Source organism: Sphaerodactylus townsendi, unplaced genomic scaffold (assembly GCF_021028975.2).
Source record: "Sphaerodactylus townsendi isolate TG3544 unplaced genomic scaffold, MPM_Stown_v2.3 scaffold_22, whole genome shotgun sequence".
Taxonomy (NCBI): domain Eukaryota; kingdom Metazoa; phylum Chordata; class Lepidosauria; order Squamata; family Sphaerodactylidae; genus Sphaerodactylus; species Sphaerodactylus townsendi.
In genome coordinates, this window is record NW_025950385.1 from 1,401,664 (window position 1) to 1,424,005 (window position 22,342).

General features: G+C 46.6%; 1 protein-coding gene across 1 annotated transcript in view; it reads right to left on the reverse strand.

The window, feature by feature from the left end:
- The window catches only part of ACACA (acetyl-CoA carboxylase alpha), a 246,860-nt gene that overhangs the window by 224,097 nt on the left and 421 nt on the right, over nt 1-22,342 (reverse strand). Inside the window, 6 exon segments of the mRNA XM_048482780.1 lie at nt 223-333; nt 2,605-2,711; nt 6,036-6,134; nt 7,310-7,391; nt 10,799-10,908; nt 22,096-22,234. Of these exon segments, the coding sequence (XP_048338737.1) occupies nt 223-333; nt 2,605-2,711; nt 6,036-6,134; nt 7,310-7,391; nt 10,799-10,908; nt 22,096-22,234 (648 nt within the window).

A 22,342-nucleotide genomic window follows, 5' to 3' on the forward strand; every position in this document is an offset into this window, starting at 1 on the left:
CGCAAGGCACGGGAAACCCTTCCGTTTGAATGAGAGGAGCCAATAACAATGCTTGCTTTACAATGGCTCCACCCACTTTCTGAAAAGCTTGGAGGGCTCCAAGGGAAGTAGTGGTGGGCGCCACAGCCTCCTCCCCCCCCCCCAGGCGCCATATTGGGGAACCCTAGTACATACACATGCTGACGTTTCATTGGCTTTCAGTAGAAGAAGAGGATGACATACCTGTCGGAAGAGGTTGGGGAAGTCATCAGGGTTGTTCACTTTCCTGATTCCTTTTCCTCCTCCTCCTTCAGAGGCTTTGATCATGATTGGGTAGCCAATTTCTTCAGCTGCCTAAGGAAGTAGGGAGAGAATCAAGAGTTAAAATGATAAGTAAGACAAGATAAGTAACAAGAAGATCTAGAGAGGAGACTCTCATGAAAAGAAGCTTGGAACTAACCCTTTTTGTTTCAGAGGTAAGTTGGGGACACCCGTTAGGGAACGCTGGGAGGGAGAAGAGGGGAATTCTCCCCCTCAATATGATTTTTTTCCCTCTCCAATACACTTAGGATAAATTATACACAAACTTTCTGGAGACCTATTGTGATATCCATATGTTAATTAAAAACGATTTGAACGACTTCTCATGTTTATTACAATGACTTGAGCCTCAGACATTAAATCAATGTAATTTAGATGATTTGATACATCGAGGGACACATTTTAGTACTGTCTTTGAGATATTACTTTCTAAAGGTTATCTCATAAGATGCATCACTAAGTAAATACTTCACTACGTAAGCCGAAGGCAAATTTGTTTTAGGCTCATTCCGCACATGCAGAATAATGCACTTTCAAACTGCTTTCAGTGCTCTTCGAAGCTGTGCGGAATGGCAAAATCCACTTGCAAACAGTTGTGAAAGTGTGCTGGTGTCTTGGAACAATTTCTCCCCGTAGAGATGTTCAATGTATTGTCGAAGGCTTTCACGGCCGGAATCACTTGGGTGCTAACACCCAAGTGATTCCGGCCGTGAAAGCCTTCGACAATAGTTGTGAAAGTGGTTTGAAAATGCATTATTTTGCGTGTGCGGAAAGGGCCTATCAGTACTGCCAAATTTGGTTGATGAACATGTGACACGAACCAGTTAAAGACCTACTGGTTAACTAGAAAGGGACTACCAATTAACCGGGAAAGCCGTTTTTAAAGAATCCAATTAATTCTACCGCTAGTGCTCATAAACACGGCAGAGCGACAGAAACCATATCAGAAGATTCCTTTCCCTTCATTCAGAGAGAAGGCAAGACCTCTCTTTGAGATGCTGCTGCTGTGATGATACTTGAGCCAGCTGCCCCCCATCCCCCCCAACTTAGAAGAAGCATGACCCTCACTCTCGCCAGGACAGGGATGCCTCTTCCAAGATGGCACCCACTGCAACACGTCCTCCGATCAGCGGAGGCGAATCTGTTGGTGGTCTCCGGCCCCTCCATGATGCGGCTGACCTCCACGCCATTTACTGCCCTGGCCCTTGCCTGGTGGAACGCTCTTCCTCCAGCAGTTAGGGCCCCGCGGGACCTCGGAGAGTTCCGCAGGGCCTGCAAAACTGTGTTGTTCCACCGGGCTTTTGGGGGGGACGGCCGCTGAGCCCGCCCCTCTTTTGTTGCCCGCGCATTGGCTATATATCTGACCATCTGGCTACCCCCTCCCGCCCAGGGTTTGTCCACTGGGGGTTTGATCCCAGACGCCTTTTATTATTATTCATTTTCTGTAGGTTACTGCTGCTATAGTTTTAATAGTTTTAAGGTTTTGTATTGTTTTAATTGGGGCTATTCGATTTGTTTTATTGTCTTGTTATTTGCTGTTGTACGCCGCCCTGCGCCCTTCGGGGGTAGGGCGGTTTATCTTCATCATCATCATCATCATCATCATCATCATCATCATCATCATCATCATCATCATCATCATCATCATCATCATCATCTAGCCATTCTATTTCTTCAAAACTACCCCTTGATTTACAGGCGGGTTGAAAATACTGTCATGAATCCATTATTCACCGACCCAGATTTCTTCAACCCGATGAGCCCTAACTTCTACAAATGATGGCCCACTGGATGTTTCTCATCCCACAGAATATGTGCATGCTTTGCAGTTCGGACAACAGAAGTAACCTGACAAACTTCCACTACTGAGACATCTACTTTAACAAAGATGTATCCCCAAATGTTATCTGAAGCAAAGTTTCCAAAACTTTACAGTACAAACTTCCCCATCTTCCTAATGTTACTGTCTTCACCACCACCGCAGCCACTTAGAACTGGAGATACAGAGATCCTTACAGAATCATGTGCGCACACTGGAGCTCTCGAATTAGGAAGGGAAAGACAGCGATACATTTGGGATGCTCTCCCAAAACCCAAATCAGCACAGGAACAAAATAGCTGCTCGTGACAGCTCTGTTTGGGATGGCGGTGACAATCCCAGTGGGAATTGATAAGGTCACATTTATGTCATATCCGGCCCTCATAACAAATGAGTTCAAAACCCCTAGTTTAGAGAGACATGTGAATTTTGATGTCAAAAGTTAAAGCTCTGCAACACAAGGGTGTCCTGGAAGCAAGGCCTACCCTGAGCCCGTGGTCCACGTCTGTCACGCAGCCCTTCTCGTACAATTCCTGGGGGACATTCAGGAGGCGCTTCTGAAAGTCGCCTTCTTGCCAAGGCACCCGGAGACCTGAAATCCAAAATGACATCTGCGTGATCTCAGTTCTGCGTGTCCATCAGCAATAAAGGTTGAAGGTCATCATCGTCATTAATTGATTTATTCACTGCTCTCTCAACAGAGACCCTGAGCTGATTTGCAAATTATAGAAAAAGAAGAGTAGTAGTAGTAGTAGTAGTAGTAGTAGTAGTAGTAGTAGTAGTAGTAGTAGTAGTAGTAGTAGTAGTAGTAGTAGTAGTAGTTCTGGATTTATATCCCCCCTTTCTCTCCTGCAGGAGACTCAAAGGGGCTTACAATCTCCTAGCCCCGTGGTGGCGAACCTTTGGCACTCCAGATGTTATGGACTACAATTCCCATCAGCCCTTGCCAGCATGGTCAAATGGCCATTCTGGCAGGGGCTGATGGGAATTGTAGTCCATAACATATGGAGTGCCAAAAGTTCACCACCACTGTCCTAGCCCTTCCCCCCTCACAAAAAACACCCTGTGAGGTAGGTGGAGCTGAGAGAGCTCCAAAGAACTGTGACTAGCCCAAGGTCACCCAGCTGGCATGTGTGGGAGTGCACAGGCTAATCTGAATTCCCCAGATAAGCCTCCACAGCTCAGGCGGCAGAGCTGGGAATCAAACCCGGTTCCTCCAGATTAGATACACGAGCTCTTAACCTCCTACGCCACTGCTGCTTGCAACCAAGAAATCACAATAAAACAAACTCAGTAACACTGAGCACAGAACTGAGCGGGGCAACGGCCTCCCCCAATACATTCCCAATACACTGTGTTCTGCAAACAGCAACCTACTGGTGGTCCCTGGACCAAAAAATGTCTGGCTATCATCAGAGTCAGGGCCTTTTCAACTCTGGCCCTGGCCTGGTGGAATGTAGGGCCCGTAAGATGGAGCTGTTCTGCCAGACCTGTGGATCATAAGCCAGTTCAAGCAGGGTTTATGTGACAAAGCCCAGATTCCAATGGTGAAATCAGATTTGAATTTTGACATCTACTTACACACACCTGAGATTTTGAAATCTGGGATGTTAATTTTGCCATGCAATAGGGCTGAGCGCAAATGTGATGATGGGGGATTTTGAAAAATGCTGCCCTCTCCTATCAATGAATCACTGTCTTGATAGATCTGGGGCGGGGTAGGGGAGTGGATTGTTGAATGGTGCAAAACCATCTGAGCAGTGGCGGGATCCAAAAATGTTAGTAACAGGTTAAGAACATAAGAACATAAGAACAAGCCAGCTGGATCAGACCAAAGTCCATCTAGTCCAGCTCTCTGCTACTCGCAGTGGCTTACCAGGTGCCTTTGGGAGCTCACATGTAGGATGTGAACGCAATGGCCTTCTGCGGCTGTTGCTCCCGATCACCTGGTCTGTTAAGGCATTTGCAATCTCAGATCAAAGAGGATCAAGATTGGTAGCCATAAATCGACTTCTCCTCCATAAATCTGTCCAAGCCCCTTTTAAAGCTATCCAGGTTCCCATGGTGGTGGGATTCAAACTGTGGCGTAGTGCCAATGGGGCTGGGCGGGGCACGACGGGGGCATGACTGGGCATTCTGGGGGTGGGGCATTCCTGGGCGGGGCTGTGGTAAGGATGCAACCGCTGCACCGGTCCTTGGGCGGGAGACGAATGCACGCAGGCACAGGCTGCCACGCACGCCGGTGCACCTCCTGCTAGACTGCTCCAAGTTCTGCGCGCTTTTGTTGAGAGGAGGGGCATAACTAAGGCCAAAATCACCCATTAGTAACCCCCTCTCGGCACACACAAATAATTAGTAACCTACTCTGCGTGCATTCGTTTCCCGCCCAAGGATCGGTGCAGCGGCTGCGCCCTTGCCACAGCCCCGCCCTGGAATGCCCCGCCCCCGGAATGCCCAGCCACGCCCCCGTCGTGCCCCTCCCAGCCCCACTGGCGCTACGCCACAGTTTGAATCCCACCACCATGGGAACCTGTTACTAAAATTTTTGGATCCCACCACTGCTTTTATCGCATTTAAAAACCTCAAAATGGCGAATCAGCCATTTCCCTCACGCTCTCACTTCCAGAGCCGCTGCAGTTAACAACAGGCTGGGGGTTGGGGAGGGGTCTGTAGAATGAACTGGAAATGGTGGGCTAACAATTTAATAACAAGCCTCTTTCTTCTCCTGCAGCTGCAGCAACAACAGGAAGTGTGTGGGTGTTGGTGAGAGAATATCAGTTCTAGGACATGATCCCCTTCTTCAGCAAAGTGTGGTCCAGGGAACTGCTCTGCCTATTTCTTTCTTTCTTTCTTCTTTTTTTTTGGGGGGGGGGGGTATTTTTAGGTATATCACTATAACTGCAATTTAAAGGGCTTTAACAAAATCGCAACGACTGGGTATTATGAGATCTGTGCCTTCAAGAGGGAGTTGATGGGCAGAGTTAAGAGAACCAGGAAAAGCAGAGGCCCGTTGAGACCAGCAAGCAAGCTGTGGAGCAGGCAGTGAGTGCCTCAAAGATGCAAGGAGACCACACTATAGCCCAGTGGGGGCAAACCTATGGCATGTGTGCCAGAGGCGGCACTCAAAACCCTCTTTGTGGGCATGCGCGCCGTCGCCCCAGTTTGGGCACTTGGCAGTGGCATAGTGCCAAAGGGGTGAGGGGTGTACAAAGAACTGGTTGTGCGGCCATGTGGGGGCGTGGCAAGGGCATTCCAGGGATGTTCCAGGGGTGTTTCGGGGCATTCCAGGGCAGGGCAGGGGTGGACAGGGGCATGGCAGGAGCACAAAGCGCACGCATGCCCTGGGCGCAGTTTCCCCTTGCTCCGCCCCTGGCACTCAGTCTCTACGAGGTTCGCCATCACTGCTATAGCCCAGCTGAGCAGCTAACAGCCCCGAGGTAAGCATTCCATGCATAATAGCCCCTCTTTCAAATCTTGCTTTAGCCGTGAAGAAGAAGAAGAAGAAGAAGAGTTTGGATTTATATCCCCCCTTTCTCTCCTGCAGGAGACTCAAAGGGGCTGACAATCTCCTTGCCCTTCCCCCCTCATAACAAACACCCTGTGAGGTGGGTGGGGCTGAGAGAGCTCCCAGAAGCTGTGACTAGCCCAAGGTCACCCAGCTGGCGTGTGTGGGAGTGCACAGGCTAATCCGAATTCCCCAGATAAGCCTCCACAGCTCAGGCGGCAGAGCTGGGAATCAAACCCGGTTCCTCCAGATTAGATACACGAGCTCTTAACCTCCTATGCCACAGGACATCCCCCAGCTGGCAGGGGATGATGGGAACTGTAGTCCATAACATCTGGAGGGCCGCGAGTTTGACACCTGTGCCTTCGACAATGGCAGTAGAACCAGGGCCACAAAAAGCAGCCAGCTTACCGTTGCCGCTCCACGGAAGAGTGGGGATGCCTGCAGTTTGAGCCACTATCGATGAAGCAATTTTGTCTCCTAAAGCCCACATCGCTTGGCTTGGGGGACCTGCAGAGAGGGGCGGGAAAAAGGCACAAAAGGCTGAGGCCCGATCCAGGGCAGGGAAAGTCAAGTGCATCAAAACTATCAGCCAGTGTCTACTCTCAACATCACTTCTGATGGTTGCACCCCTACTTCACCACGTGGGGGGCAAGTATAAGGAGCCCTAAGCAGGAATCTCTTGTTTGCTGGTGAGGTTCTCCTCCCCCCCCCCACAAAAAACCCCCACTGTGCTTCCTGCTACTACTTGGATGACTAACCTACAAGACATCTATCATACTTTTTAGGAGGATTCGGTTTAGGTGGGATGCCATCTTAGGATAACTGCTGTTTTTATTATATTTATGGAAGCTCTGTATGATGATTTTATGTATGGTTTTATTTTGTACACCACCCAGAGCCCTTCGGGGATGGGGCTGTATATTAAGTTAAACAAACAAACAAACAAACAAACAAACAACAACAACACTACTACTACTAATAATAATAGTAGTAGTAGTAATAGTAATAGTAATAGTAATAATAAAATAATAAAATAATAAAATAATAATAATAATAATAATAATAATAATAATAATAATAATAATAATAATAATAATAATAATAATAATAATAATAATAATAATAATAATAATAATAATAATAATACGCAGCAGGAGTTCTGGCATACCTGGACAGCAGTAACTAGAACTTTTACATTTAAAATTTTAAAATTTTAAACTAGGAAAATTCAAAAAGTTCTAAAATTACAGCCATCGTTTAAATTCTCAATAAGACCACATTTGTACACCAAAAGAAGAAAATTAAGTGCTAAAATTAAAACCGTAATTAACATTCTCCATAAAACTATTTTTATAACCCAGGGAGTTCAATCAGTCGCCTGAGCCGGGCAGAGCAAAAAGCGTCGCTTTAGAAGAAACAACGGAATCCACATCTGATTTTAAAAAAGGTTAATTTGCCAGTCAGATAAGAAACACAGTTTGTATATTAGCCAGAAACTTATTCCTAAACTCAAGAGCATAAAGGATGGGTCACAACACAGTGGATGGGATCTTCCACTGAATTGTTGCATTTGCAAATGTGTCGTTTATTTCATTTGTTTTTCATTAGTGGCTCTAAACTACTTATGATGGCTCGAACTTTCCCGAAGTCCTCTCATACCCGGTAAAATTTCCCTTCCTTACCCATAAAGGCAATTCCATTTTTGTGTAGAAGATCAGGTAATTTGGGGTTCTCGGAGGCATGGCCCCACCCGGCCCATACTGCCTAAAAAAAAGAAGAGAAACACAAGGCGATTTCATTTTTCGGCATGCTTTTGTTTTTTGTTTTTTAGCGGCAGGTCTGTTTAAAAACCAAGAAAAGCAAACCCCGGGCTGCAATTCGTTGCAGCTTCCGTCAGCTTCATGCTTACTTCGCCAGAACGAAAATGCCACAAGAAGCACAGAAACCACAGACTTTCCCTTCGTAGTTCATGCTCCACAGACTGTGTGGTGCGGGGGTTGCTATGGGGCTGGGGAAAGGGGAGGGGCCAGAGAGGCAATTACTTCTTATATAAGCCCCAGGCGTGCACCCGGTGCACAACGCACCCCCTTGGTGCTCCGCCACTGGTTAGTATCAATTAGAAGAAGAAGAGTTGGATTTATATCTCCCTTTTCTCTCCTGTAAGGAGACTCAAAGGGCCTTACAATCTCCTCTCCCTTCCCCCCTCACAACAAACACCCTGTGAGGTGGGTGGGGCTGAGAGAACTGTGACTAGCCCAAGGTCATCCAGCTGGCATGCGTCAGAGTGCACAAGCTAATCTGGTTCTCCAGATAAGCCTCCGCAGCTCAAGCGGCAGACCAAGGAATCAAACCCTGTTCTCCAGATTAGAGTGCACCTGCTCTTAACCACCTCAGTCACGCTGAAGTGCTAGCTTTTAGGTAACGGTGTTGAAATTTGGAAAGGCTTTAGGGGAATATGCCGGAAGAGGAAAGAAGTAGCCCGATAGAAGGAAGGAAGTAGCTGCAAAACAAACATCATGTTAAATATTCATGTCGCTCTTAAAATATGATCTCTGTAATAAACAGTTTTCTGTAATAAACAGGAGCAGAAGTGGCATAGGAGGTTAAGAGCTCGTGTATCTAATCTGGAGGAACCGGGTTTGATTCCCAGCTCTGCCGTTTGAGTTGTGGAGGCTTATCAGGAGAATTCAGATTAGCCTGTGCACTCCCACACACGCCAGCTGGGTGACCTTGGGCTAGTCACAGCTTCCTGGAGCTCTCTCAGCCCCACCTACCTCACAGGGTGTTTGTTGTGAGGGGGGAAGGGCAAGGAGATTGTAAACCCCTTTGAGTCTCCTGCAGGAGAGAAAGGGGGGATATAAATCCAAACTCTTCTTCTTCTCTTCTATTTGGTTCTGATATGTATTGGTCCTAATGTCTTAGTGCAGGGGTCTGCAACCTGCGGCTCTCCAGATGCTCATGGCCAATTGGCCATGGCGGCAGGGGCTGATGGGAATTGTAGTCCATGAACATCTGGAAAGTCGCAGGGTTGCAGACCCCTGTCTTAGTGTCTGCATATTCTATACACAGTATAAACCAAGCTACCTCTATGTAAATAAATAATGTTTTATCTTTAAGGCTTAGCAGAGGTTTCCAAAAACAAAATTATATATTAAAATGTGGAGGAGGCAGAGGAATTTGGATTTATACCCTCGCCCCTTTCTCTCCTGTAAGGAGACTCAAGGTGGCTTGCAAGCTCCTTTCCCCTTCTCTCTCCACAACAACCTTGTGAGGTAGGTGGGGCTGAGGGAGTTCAGAGAGAACTGTGACTAGCCCAAGATCACCCAACAGGTTTCACGTATAGGAATGGGGCAAGATTCAGTTGTGAATCCCAACATAGAATATATACCTTTAAAAAAGGAGGATGAAACACAGCGGTGAGGAATAAGTGCAATGACTATTAAATGCTAGGTTGAAAGATAACAGCAACGTAGATGGGAAAATGAATGGATGTGAGAATATCACCTTGAATGACTGTAAGTATGTAAAGATTTTTTAAAAAAATATTTAATATTTATATAAAAAGTACTTTTTGTAAAAGTAATTTATTAATGGATAAAAATGCTAAAATGTTCTAACATTGTGAATTAATATGTTAATATTTGCAAATATGGATATTGCACAGATCCCAATGACGGCTGACGGAATTAAAGTCTGATCTGAAGAAGATTGTTTCGAAAATGGCTAAAATAGCGCAATCCGTTCATTCTCAGTATTCGGATTTGGCACAGACCGGTCCGTTCACAATTCAGATGTAAAGTTATTCAGCGTAACAGAATATGGGTTTGACATATTGAAAATACAGCACACTGAAGCCTATGTACAGTCTCTAAGAACAATTTTTTTTGTCCCTTTGGAAAATTATGGATACGGAGTTTCGTTACAATTAATAGAAGGACATTATTGAGACATTAGTGAAAAAGGCAAACTCTATGCTGGGGATAATTAGGAAAGGAATTGTGAATAAAACTGCAAGGATTGTCATGCCCTTATATAAAGCAGTGGTGCGACCGCACTTGGAGTACTGTGTTCAGTTCTGGTCGCCCCATCTCAAAAAAGATACTGAAGAGATAGAAAAAGTGCAGAGAAGGGCAACGAGGATGATTGAGGGACTGGAGCACCTTCCTTATCAGAAGAGGATGCAGCGTTTGGGACTCTTTAGTTTGGAGAGGAGACGTCTGAGGGGGGATATGATTGAAGTCTATAAAATTATGCATGGGGTAGAAAATGTTGACAGAGAAATTTTTCTCTCTTTCTCACAGTACTAGAACCAGGGGGGGGGCATCCATTGAAAATGCTGGGGGGAAGAATTAGGACTAATAAAAGGGAAACTTACTTCTTCAGCTTAAATGTGTGATTGGTGTTTGGAATATGCTGCCACAGGAGGTGGTGATGACCACTAACCTGGATAGCTTTAAAAGGGGCTTGGACAGATTTATGGAGGAGAAGTCGATCTATGGCTACCAATCTTGATCCTCTTTGATCTGAGATTGCAAATGCCTTAACAGTCCAGGTGCTCGGGAGCAGCAGCAGCAGAAGGCCATTGCTTTCACATCCTGCACGTGAGCTCCCAATGGCACCTGGTGGGCCACTGCGAGTAGCAGAGAGCTGGACTAGATGGACTCTGGTCTGATCCAGCTGGCTTGTTCTCATGTTCTTATGTTCTTATGAGACATATCAGAGGCACGATAAGTGAATGCTGGGATTACAATCATTGTAAGCTGTATCATGAGAATTGTCAAGAAGTGTTTTGTACGGTTTGTTTTGCACTGAATTTCACTGTTTATTCACTTTATTGTTGTTTGTTATGCACAATATACAAAGCGGTTGATGCAACGCGTCTTTGTATGATAGCAAGATTCAGTTCACCAGATAAGAGTCTGCCACGAACGTGAAGAATCAAACCTGGTTTTCCAAATGAGGGTCTACCACTCTTAACTGCTACGCCACACTGGTTCTCAGAGACATTCCACATCCCCATTACCCCACAATTAAAAAACAAGGTCTTCCTTTTCTCTACCCACCGGGGCTTCATTATCACCACAAAATCCATGTCCACACACACAGTACAGACAAATTATGTAACCCCTTATTCTTCAATCTCTGAACGTCTGTTTTCATATCAGCCTCACCTGAACTGGGATCCGTTTTGCAATATCCAGGATCAGTTCCACGTTTGCATAGTTGTTGTTATTTGGGCCTCCTGGCACCGGAACATAATGATCTGCCATTTTGATGTACTCTGCAAATAAAGAGAAGAAATAAGGCATCCGATGTTTTGCTGAAGGCTCTCCTGGCCAGAATCAATTGGGGATCGCGTGTTTTCCAGGCTGTGCAGTTTCTGCTCCTAACGTTTCGCCTGTGCTTATGCTCGGCATCTTCACACAGTGCCCAATCAAACATGGCCTCAACTGCACATCTAAAGACCAACCGTCAAAAGCATTGTCTGGGCTAGATCAACGGCTGTTCCCATTGCTGTATTCAGACCATCAGAGCTTCTCTGGGGTTTCTGATCTCTCTCTGCACCTACTTTCTCCGGAGATGTCCAAGACTGAGCCAGGGACCACTTGCACGAAAAACAGGTGCTCAACCATCAGGCCCTGGCCCCAAGACATCATGCTTAGGATCTAGCTATGCCCCAGGAGTCCTCGATATACTTTTTGCATAGAGTTGGGCAGAGGTGGGATCCAGCAGATTCTCACCAGTTCCCGAGAGTGGGACTAATTATTTGTGTGTGCCGAGAGGGGGTTACTAATTGGGTCCGCTTTTCCATCTCCATGCCCTCGCCTCCCCGAGAGGTTTCCATATAGCAGTTGCGACTAATAATGTAACTCCCTGAACTGGGTTAATCCCTTTCAGGTACCGCAATTCATTGATTCTCAGAATTTCGTACCTTTTATCTCACCAGTCTCTATCAAAGAACCTGTGTGTTTCACCATTGCTGTGTTCAGATTTGTGAGTTGGGGCATTTTCTATAATGTGATGATGATTTGGAAATGACCTGATGCAAAAAAATTGGGGGGGGGTGGTCGTGGTGGGGTGGCTGCCCATGGGGGGGCATCCAACTCAGGTTTTGCCCAGGGCTCAGGTTTGCCCCCTTTGCTGAGGGGGCGCTGGTGAGGGAACCTGTTGCTAAAATTTTTGGATCCCACCACTGGAGTCGGGCTCTGCATGTCCAGGATGCTGACGTTTCTCTCTGCCACTTCCACATTAGTTTACTGCGAGCTTTTGTCTTCTCCTTCTAGCCTGACCTCACACAGCTAGTCTCTTCTAGCAGTTGGGAGGAGAAGGGAAGATTGGCTACAGGAGATAAAGACAGAGGAAACCCACTCAGCGGTGAGCCAGCCCTTCAAACGCCAGCCCTGCCTGCCCGCTGGGCCAGAATGTTGGAAGCGTTCTGCAATTTGCTGTAATTGCCCTTTCCAGCAGTAGTGCTGGGACTGCGAAACTCCTTTCCACAGGGAAATTTACTTTGCTTGTACCCTGTGGGCAATAAGGCACCAAGTCAGAAATGGTTCTTTAGGAGACCCTAGGGAGAAGTCAGAGGTGGGATCCAGCAGGTTCTCACCAGTTCCCGAGAGTGGGATTAACAATTTTTTGAGTGTGCCGAGAGGGGGTTACTAATTGGGTCCGCTTTTCCGTCTCCACTCCCTCACCTCCCCGAGAGGCATCCTGCCTTTGAACGTGAAGGTTCCATATACCCTGTTTCCCCGAAACATCCCCTAAAAATAAGACATAGTAGAGGTTTTGCTGAAGTGCGAAATATAAGGCATCCCCCGAAAGTAAGACGTAGCAAAGATTTTGTTTGGAAGCAGGCCCGACGAACAGAACACAGACAAATAATACATCCCCTGAAAATAAGACATAGAGCATCTTTGGGAGCAAAAATTAATATAAGACACTGTCTTATATTTGGGGAAACACGGTAGCAATTGCGACTAATAATGTAACTCCCTGAACTGGGTTAATCCCTTTCAGGTACTGCAATTCATTGATTCTCAGCCTTTCGTACCTTTTATCTCACCAGTCTCTATCAAAGAACCTGTGTGTTTCACCATTGCTGTGCTCAGACTTGTGAGTTGAGGCATCTCTATAATGTGATGATGATTTAGAAATGACCTGGTGCAAAAAAAAATTGGGGGGTCGTGGTGGGGTGGCTGCCCATGGGGGGGGGGGGGCATCCAACTCAGGTTCTGCCCAGGGCTCAGGTTTGCCTAGGTACGCCTCTGCCCCCTTTGCTGATGGGGGGCTGGCGAGGGGACCTGTTACTAAAAATTTTGGATCCCACCACTGGGAGAAGTATTTGTTTTAGATCTCTGCTTTTTGGCTTTCTCTGATGCTTTGCCGGCATTTGTTTTCCTCTGCATTTTAATGGTAAGAGACAAACATTTCTAAAAATGTAGCACTGCTAGGATTAGAATCACTTTTTAAAAAATCTCAACGTTCCTTCAAGGAGTTTACGATAGAGGTCACAGTTCCGACCACACTCGTATTCTCCTCACAACCACCCTGCAAGGTAGGTTAGACTAAAAGAGTAACCGGGCAACCCATCGGCCAAAGAGCTTCAAAGAAAAGGGGGGATTTAGATGCAATTTTCTCCAGTCCGACACTCTGGTTCCACCTATTTAGGCCCAAGGGCTGAAAAAAAAACAGGTCCACTGACTAAGAAGTGCCAGCAAATAAAATGGGGTGGGTGGGAGAGACGACTTGTGCGACTGGCCAGATGCACTTAGAGGAGGGGTCTCCAAGCTTTTTGAGCCTGCAGGAACTTTTTGGAACAGTTGTGGGCACAGCCACAAAATGGCCGCCATGGGCGGTAGAGGCAGCTACAGAATTGCCCCCACAGCTTCAGTGACCTCCAGTCACACAGCGAAGATTTTTATGCCGCGGTGAAGGAAGTTTTGCCCAGCAAGGCTGTCGACCGGGCCTTTTAGATTCCTTAAAGGTTGCTGCGATGGTTTTCAGGCAAGGATCTGCACGGTTTTACGGTGTCGGGCACCGCCTCCGATGGCAGCCATTTTGTAATAGCCATTTTATTGCTCTGTGCCAGTGATGGCGAACCTTTTCCAGACCAAGTGCCCAAATTGCAATCCAAAACCCACTTATTTATCGCAAAGTGCCAACACGGCAATTTAACCTGAATACTGAGGTTTTAGTTTAGAAAAAACGGTTGGCTCTGAGGCGTGTGTTACTCAGGAGTAAGCTTGGTGAAGCAACCGTGCAACGCTTCGAATGAGTGAATCATGACCCTAGGAGGGTTGACTCAGAAGCAAGCCCCATTGCCAGCAACCGAGCTCACTCCGAGGTAAAGGATTGTGCTTTAGTTCTTCGCATGAAAATCAGTGGGGTTTAGCAGCGCTTAACAGGGTTACCTACACTGCTTCCCCAAAACTAGATCTCAGGTTTAATGCTAATAATCGTGTCCAGGCTAGCCTAGACATGTGGGGGGGGGGGGTGCGCAATTTTCCGCCCCTCCCCCCACATGATCAACTCCGTGCACACGTGCCCACAGAAAGGGCTCTGAGTGCCACCTCTGGCACCCGTGCCATAGGTTCGCCACCGCTGCTCTATGCCATGTCAAATTTCCAAATGTGCCCGCAGACTCAGAAATGTAGGGACCCCTGGGATAGTGGGCCACTGCCAGCCAGCAGACCAGGCTTGCTTACCCCTGCTGTAGCCACTGCACAACACTACCTGACTACTGTCATTTTAACTGGGAAGGGAAATTCTGGTCTCATTGGCCACCAGCTCCCAAGGAAAGAAGTCCAGGGAGGGACTGCCTTCCCTTGAAGGGCCCAGCCCAAGTCCCTCAGCAGAAGAGAGCCACGGGATGCGGCCTCCGCAGTTCTAACGTCCCTTCGGCCCCTTCCGCACACGCAAAATAATGCGTTTTCAAACCGCTTTCACAACTGTTTGCAAGTGGGTTTTCCAATCCCGCACAGGTTCAAAGAACACCGAAAGCAGTTTGAAAGTGCCTTATTCTGCATGTGCGGAAGGAGCCTTAATGTCTGATATTGATTCCTATGTTTCTTACAAGATGGCTCTCTTTGCCCTGGCGGCTAGGAAATTACGAGCAAAGTACTTAAAGCGCTGTTCCAAAGTACTGGAGGTTAACTTAGACTAGCTGAAGAAGCTGCAAAAACTTCTGACGTGGAAAGTATTCGATGGGGCATTTTAATTTAGAGATTGTGAATACAAATAATTTATATTTTAATGTAAAACTAAGTTATTGTTTTAATTTAAATGTTTTAACTGCATGTATCTCTGTATTGTTATAGCCAATGGCTCAAACAATAAATACTTGACTTAATGTCTCCCACCACAAAAATGCAAGATGTCCCCACAGGCCACAGGACGGCTTGAGAGGGACTTGAAGGTACAAGTGGGAAAGCAAACAGAAAGCCAAGACCTGCCCAGAAGCAAACTGAACTGTGAAGGTGGGTGTGTCACACACCACACAGAACAGCGAGGCAAAGGGACTGGCTGACGAAAGGGTTTGTTTACAGAGATAAGGGCAAGATCTTTCCAAACCGGTGTGCCACGCACTTGATGAGCAACTGTTTCACAGTACATTCTCGTTTGTGCAGGGGGACAGAAATAACAGAATTGCAACTGTCACCCCAACGCCCTTCAGGGTTATATCATTTCAGGAGGCAGGCGGAGAATTGCATGACGAATTCTACCAGGAGGAATGAAGTGTCCACTCCAGCACGCTACCCCCGAAAATAAGACAGCATCTTATATTAATTTTTGCTCCCAAAGATGCGCTATGTCTCATTTTCAGGGGATGTCTTATTTTTCTGTGTTCTGTTCGTCGGGCATGCTGCCAAACAAAAACTTGGCTACGTCTTACTTTCGGGGGATGCCTTATATTTCGCACTTCAGCAAAACCTCGACTACGTCTTATTTTCAGGGGATGTCTTATTTTTCTGTGTTCTGTTCGTCAGGCATGCTGCCAAACAAAAACTTGGCTACGTCTTACTTTCGGGGGATGCCTTATATTTTGCACTTCAGCAAAACCTCGACTACGTCTTATTTTCAGGGGATGTCTTATTTTTCTGTGTTCTGTTCGTCGGGCATGCTGCCAAACAAAAACTTGGCTAGGTCTTACTTTCGGGGGATGCCTTATATTTCGCACTTCAGCAAAACCTCGACTACGTCTTATTTTCAGGGGATGTCTTATATTCGGGAAAACAGGGTAGTATGCTGTGTGCTAAACCCTGTAGTGCTAGCTTTTAACCAACGAATGTCTGAAAAGCATTCAGCTACTGCTCTCCATCCCGAGCATCATTTGCATTCTGAAATGGCACGATCCAGAAAGGACAGTCTCCCATTTTTGCTGAATACGTGAATACCCTATACACAGGAGAGCCTATATCCCTAAACACAGGAGAGCCAATATGCTGGCTAGATTTAACATCATGCCATCTCCGCTACATAGAGGAAGACTTAAAGGTCTTCCAAGCGACAAGAGGTTTTGTCCCTGTAGCATAGGACAGCTGGATTCCATCCCACACATTCTCCTGAACTGCTTATTATACCAAGAACTCCGATCCAGTCTGTTATCCCAAGTTATAGACTCCATGATTGATTACACTGAATCAGATAAAGTAGTTATGCTTTTAAATTGTCAGGATTTTCATTGTTGCCTTATAGGGGCAAAGTTTTTGTCAGAAGTTTGTAAGCTGAATGTATGACAAACGCGAAGTCTTTTACTTTTTACCTTTTAACTGGAATTGTATTTTTTATTATCGTGTTATATGCCAATAAAGGCTTATTGAAATTGAATTGAATACGTGTATAATCTCTGAACAAATTATCATTCCGTATAGCTCCTCTGGCTTTGGTACAAATGGGTGATGGGTGCTTCCCTTTGCCCACACCTCTCTTGTGTACACAATCTCAAACCCAGGAAGGATTTTATATTGTTCCAGAAGTAACATAAAGTTTATCACAATAGTTTGCAGAAAGGTCCCCCCCCCCCCCACTGTCCCCAAGAATTCCTGGCCAAATGAAGTATACTTAGTTGATCATGAAGGTGGCCCAAACTTATCTGTGCCAAATGGCAGCTGACCTTTTACAGCATCTGGTGTGGACAACCAGGAATAAATGGCATCACAGAGACAGAAAGGTACTAAATACTAAAACCAGGGGGCACCCATTGAAAATGCTGGGGGAAAGAATTAGGACTAATAAAAGGAAACACTTCTTCACGCAACGCGTGATTGGTGTTTGGAATGTGATGCCACAGGAGGTGGGGATGGCCACTAACCTGGATAGCTTTAAAAGGGGCTTGGATAGATTTATGGAGGAGATGTCGATCTGTGGCTACCAATCTTGATCCTCTTTGATCTGAGATTGCAAATGCCTTAACAGTCCAGGTGCTCAGGAGCAGCAGCAGCAGCAGAAGGCCATTGCTTTCACATCCTGCATGTGAGCTCCCAAAGGCACCTGGTGGGCCACTGTGAGTAGCAGAGAGCTGGACTAGATGGACTCTGGTCTGATCCAGCTGGCTTGTTCTTATGTTCTTATGAGGCAGCCGGGTAGGGTCAGTAGCCGCATTATAACGGCCATTGCCAGCATTATAACGGCGTTATAACGGCATTGTAACGGCGTTATAATGTGGGGGAATGGGGTAAAAGCGGCACAGGAGGTGGTGATGGCCACTAACCTGGATAGATGTAAAAGGGGCTTGGACAGATTTATGGAGGAGAAGTCGATCTATGGCTACCAATCTTGATCTGAGGTTGCAAATGCCTTCGCAGACTAGGTGCTTGGGAGCAGCAGCAGCAGCAGCAGGCCATTGCTTTCACATCCTGCAGGTGAGCTCCCAAAGGCACCTGGTGGGCCACTGCGAGTAGCAGAGTGCTGGACTAGATGAACTCTGGTCTGTTCCAGCAGGCTCTTTCTTATGTTTTTATGTTCTTACTATGCAGTGGTGGGATCCAAAAATTTTAGTAACAGGTTCCCATGGTGGTGGGATTCAAACTGTGGCGTAGCACCAATAGGGCTGGGCAGGGCACGACGAAGGCGTGGCTGGCATTCCGGGGCAGGGCATTCCTGGGCGGGGCTATGGCAAGGAGGCAGCCGCTGCGCCGGTCCTTGGGCGGGAAACGAATGCACGCAGGCGCAGGCTGCCACGCACGCTGGTGCACCTCCTGCTAGACTGCTTCAAGTTCTGCGCGCTACTGCTGAGAGGAGGGGCGTAACTAAGGCAAAAGTCACGTGGCAAAATCACCAATTAGTAACCCCCTCTCAGCACTGTTACGGCCTTAACAGGGGCAAGGATTTTATTAAAGGGATTCTCCACCAGCTGCTAAACATATAACAGCACACATAGGATTTTAAAAGTAGCAAAGGGGAATGAGCTCTCACGTTGGCAGCGAGAGGGGCCGAGAGGGGATCTTTTAGACTGTATAATACGAGGAAGGAATTCTAGCAATGGATATTCCACAGAGTAGCAAGAGTCCAAATTGAGTTTAAACATTTTATATAAATTTGTTCAAAAATACACACGCACAGTAAGACATAAGGGCACATACATTCAAGTTCCTGGTATATAAAAAAGGTTTGAAACATAGATTGGATGATAGAGAAGGGAATGGGGGTTGTTGTGGGGTAATACTTTACCTAACAATTCTTAGAAGGGTAGAAGTAGAAGGCAGGGATTACATGCCAGCACAGAAACCCAATGAAGGACGAATCCATGTCTCAACACCACAGCAAGAGAACATGTGGCAATGAGCCAAATGTTGCAGGTAAACTGAACTTTTATAAGGTGGGTCGTTCCTTGATGGGAAAGGAACCAATCACACTACGTTTCACATCTGTGCTGGGTCTGGGGGTGCTGAGGTCATTAGTCAGCTCGTCTACTGCTAAACCCAAGACAATGGGGCCAATTGCTCTTAGATTAAGTCAGGAAGCACAGAATGGCTTTATGCAGAGTAACTCTTATTTGGCTTGAGACATTAGATCAGGATAAGGTTAAGTGGTTTTAGGAGAGTCATGACAAAGGGAAGGAAATGCAGAGAAGCAACCCTTTGTTGCTAACTTGGTTTCCAGAAGAGATAGGAAGTGCAGTATTTGATAGCAAGTTGGCTTTCCATATTCTTTGTCTTTAACAGTATCTTTTCAAGGTGAGGTAATCAAGCTCATGCCCACAAACAAAATGAGACCTCCAGGTTATGCAGGAGTTACTCATCCATTGATTAGATTTTGTAAAGCAGACCTGTGACCTTTGGACATGCTGCTACCTGCATAGAGAAGTGTATGACAACTGGCTTCTGCCAATATGGTTTTTGAAGCAGAAATATATATAAATAATATTCTGGGGGTCCTTTGGGTCGTTACAGCACACACAAATAATTAGTAACCTACTCTCGGGAACCTGTGAGAACTTGCTGGATCCCACCTCTGTTACTATGTGTTCAGATAAGCTAAAGGAAAGAGTGCATCTCTACATGGGAAAAATCCCTCCCCTCTCCACTAGCACAGGTAGTCTGGCTTCCAAGTCAGCAGAAAACGTGACAGGCCTACATTATTAGTGGAGAAGCTCATGGGTCGAACAGAATAAGACATGGATCTGGATTGGGTAGACTTGGGTTCAAATCCAACCACTGCTTACAGGCTCAGGGCCAACCCTAACACAGGGGAAACCAAGGAGCAGGGAGACGAAGTGGTAGAATGAACTGAACCACAGATGTATGAAGGTGATGGAGCCCACTTCTGAAAAGCGTCTTTGTAATTAAAGAAAAACTGCCTGCAAACAGAAAAGTAACATGTAGGTAAAAGATTCCACCCATCCCTGATTCTGCGTCCCACCCAGGAATGTTCCGCCCAGGAATGCCTGGCCACGCCCCCGCCCAGCCCCACTGGCGCTACGCCACAGTTTGAATCCCACCACCATGGTACTAAACCTGTTACTAAAATTGTTGGGTCCCACCACTGATAACACCTCAATTACATGGCCCTTCTCTCTTCCTGCTGAATCTTCCACTGTCCATTCCACACTGCAAAGAGTTTGGGTGCTAGGATCTATTCAGGATCTATCCACCAAGGGCACCCACTGCTACGTCTGCTACCTCCCTGTTATATGGGAAGCAACACTGAGATCAGACACGCTGTGGGAGGTCACAGAGGAAGCCCTCGCCTGCCACAGTCCCTGAGCGACGAGGAAGGGGCTCCCTCCGTCATCTAGATTGGCGTGGATAACGTGCCAACAAGTCACAGCTGATTTATGGCACCCGAGTAGGGTTTTCAAGGCAGGAAACTAACATAGGTGCCTCCTCTGCGTAACAACAGTGGTATTCCTTGGAGGCCTCTCATCCAAATATGAACAAGGGTAGAATCTGCTTAGTTTCTGAGAGCTGACAAGATCAGCCTACCCTGTTTCCCCGAATATAAGACATCCCCAGAAAATAAGACATAGTAGAGGTTTTGCTGAAGTGCGACATATAAGGCATCCCCCAAAAGTAAGACGTAGCAAAGTTTTTGTTTGGAAGCATGCCCGACGAACAGAATACAGAAAAATAAGACATCCCCTGAAAATAAGACATAGCGCATCTTTGGCAGCAAAAATTAATATAAGACACTGTCATATATTCGGGGAAACACGGTAGCTGGGGCAATTCAGGTCAGCTACCCACAACATGATCTTCGACAGGGAGCAAGTGTACTTGGACACTCTTGGGCATACCTTAAGCTGGCCAGAAAGACAGTATTTAAGCTAGGGTAGCCAACCTATGGCACTCCAGATGTTCAAGGACTACAATTCCCATCAGCCCCTTGCCAAGTAAGTACCGCATCTACGTGGCCGCACTCTCTGGGGCTCTGATGTAGCCCTTCATTCCCAATTTCACAGCGAAGGCAATCCAGGTCAGCTACCCACAGCATGATCTTCGGCAGAGAACAAATGTACTTGGCCACTCTTGGGCATACCCAAAGGTGGGATGCAGCCTATTCGCACCTATTCGGTAGAACCGGTTATTAAAATTTTCTGTTTGGAGAACCGGTTGTTAATGATTAACTCCACGAGGGACAAGGGGGTAATCTCTGTCCCTGGGTACAACAAATCTCGTCAAGTGGGAAATGCAAAATTGCCCCCCAGGGCCCCCTGCGGCCTCCCTTCCCCCCATGGCACCCCTCATGGCACCCCCCACCCCACGGCGCCCACCCCCACCCACTTACCTTCATTTCGTAGCGAGATGGGAATTGGCAGACAATCCCTAACTTGTCTCTTTTCTGCAGCCATAGCTTTTGCCCTTAACAAAATGGCTACAGTAATAGCCAAGCAAAGAGAACTGCACCTGGGGCGCACGTGCCCTGCGTCCTTGCCACAGCCCCCGACGTGCCCCGCCCAGCCCATTGGCCTAACGCCACTGTTTGAATCCCACCACCATCGGAACCTGTTATTAAAATTTTTGAATCCCACCACTGGGCATACCTTAAGCTGACCAGAGAGACATAGTAATTAAGCTATGCTTTGGGGAAGGTTTATGAACCCATATTTCCAGTGGTCTTCGGGGCACTTCAACAACAGCAAGCTGCCCCATTGCTTTCCAGGAGTTTTCACCACAGTACCTGATCCAGATTGGCAGAAACTTGGGGGCCCACATCACGGTTGCGCTGAGCCTTAGCTTCTCGACAATGTTGCCACACAGATGGCGATCCCCACTCAAAAGAGGCATTATGTCCAATATGGAAAATGGTGGAGGGGAATGCTTCTACTGTATTGTCGAAGGCTTTCACGGCCGGAATCACTGGGGTGCTGTATGGCCGTGTTCTAGCAGCTTTCTCTCCTGACTTTTCGCCTGCATCTGTGGCTGGCATCTTCAGATACTAACCCTAACCCTATCAGATCCTCTGAAGATGCCAGCCACAGATGCAGGCAAAACGTCAGGAGAGAATGCTGCTAGAACACGGCCATACAGCCCAGAAACCACACAGTACCCCAATGCTTCTGCTGTCTGTCTTCCACAGTTTTCAGGGAAAATGTGATTAAATAATACCGCTTAGATTTTAGAATATATTTAAATCTGCTGACCAATTATTAGTATATGTTCAAGTGGAGCTGTTTTTTTTTAAATCCCTAATGTATGAAGCCCTAGACACATTAGAACCCAACTAGTGTGACTACAAAGACAAGATTTGTCCTCTCTCCAACTAGGATCTCCAACTAAAGCAAATTTTGGAAGGCAACTAAAGCCATACAAAATCTATGAATTCCCTCCCCATCTACGTAATTTGGGAATAGTAACCTATATCACACAGCTACTGCAAACAGCAAACCCACAACACTGGCTGTACCGACAAGAGCAAATGCTGAAAATGTCCGTGGCTAATTATCATCCTTTTATCAAAAAGAATGACATTCCGCTGCCACAAAATTATAGGTAGAAGTGGGTATAAAAGTTGGTCTTTCAAAACTCACCAGCATTTGCTTTCAAGTCTTCAGGTGTTACCATAACAACAAAGCGGATCGCTCGCTCATTCCGAAACATCTCGTAGGACCAGCGCCGGATGGACCGCATGCATTTCACCGCCGCAATCCCATTATTGGCAATAAGCACCTGGATGGCAGACAATCAGCACAGTGTGACCTTTCACGTATTCAATCTAAGCCAGGGTTTGAACTCAGCTGTCTCCACTGAGTTTCAAAGCTTAGTCCAACCTTCAAA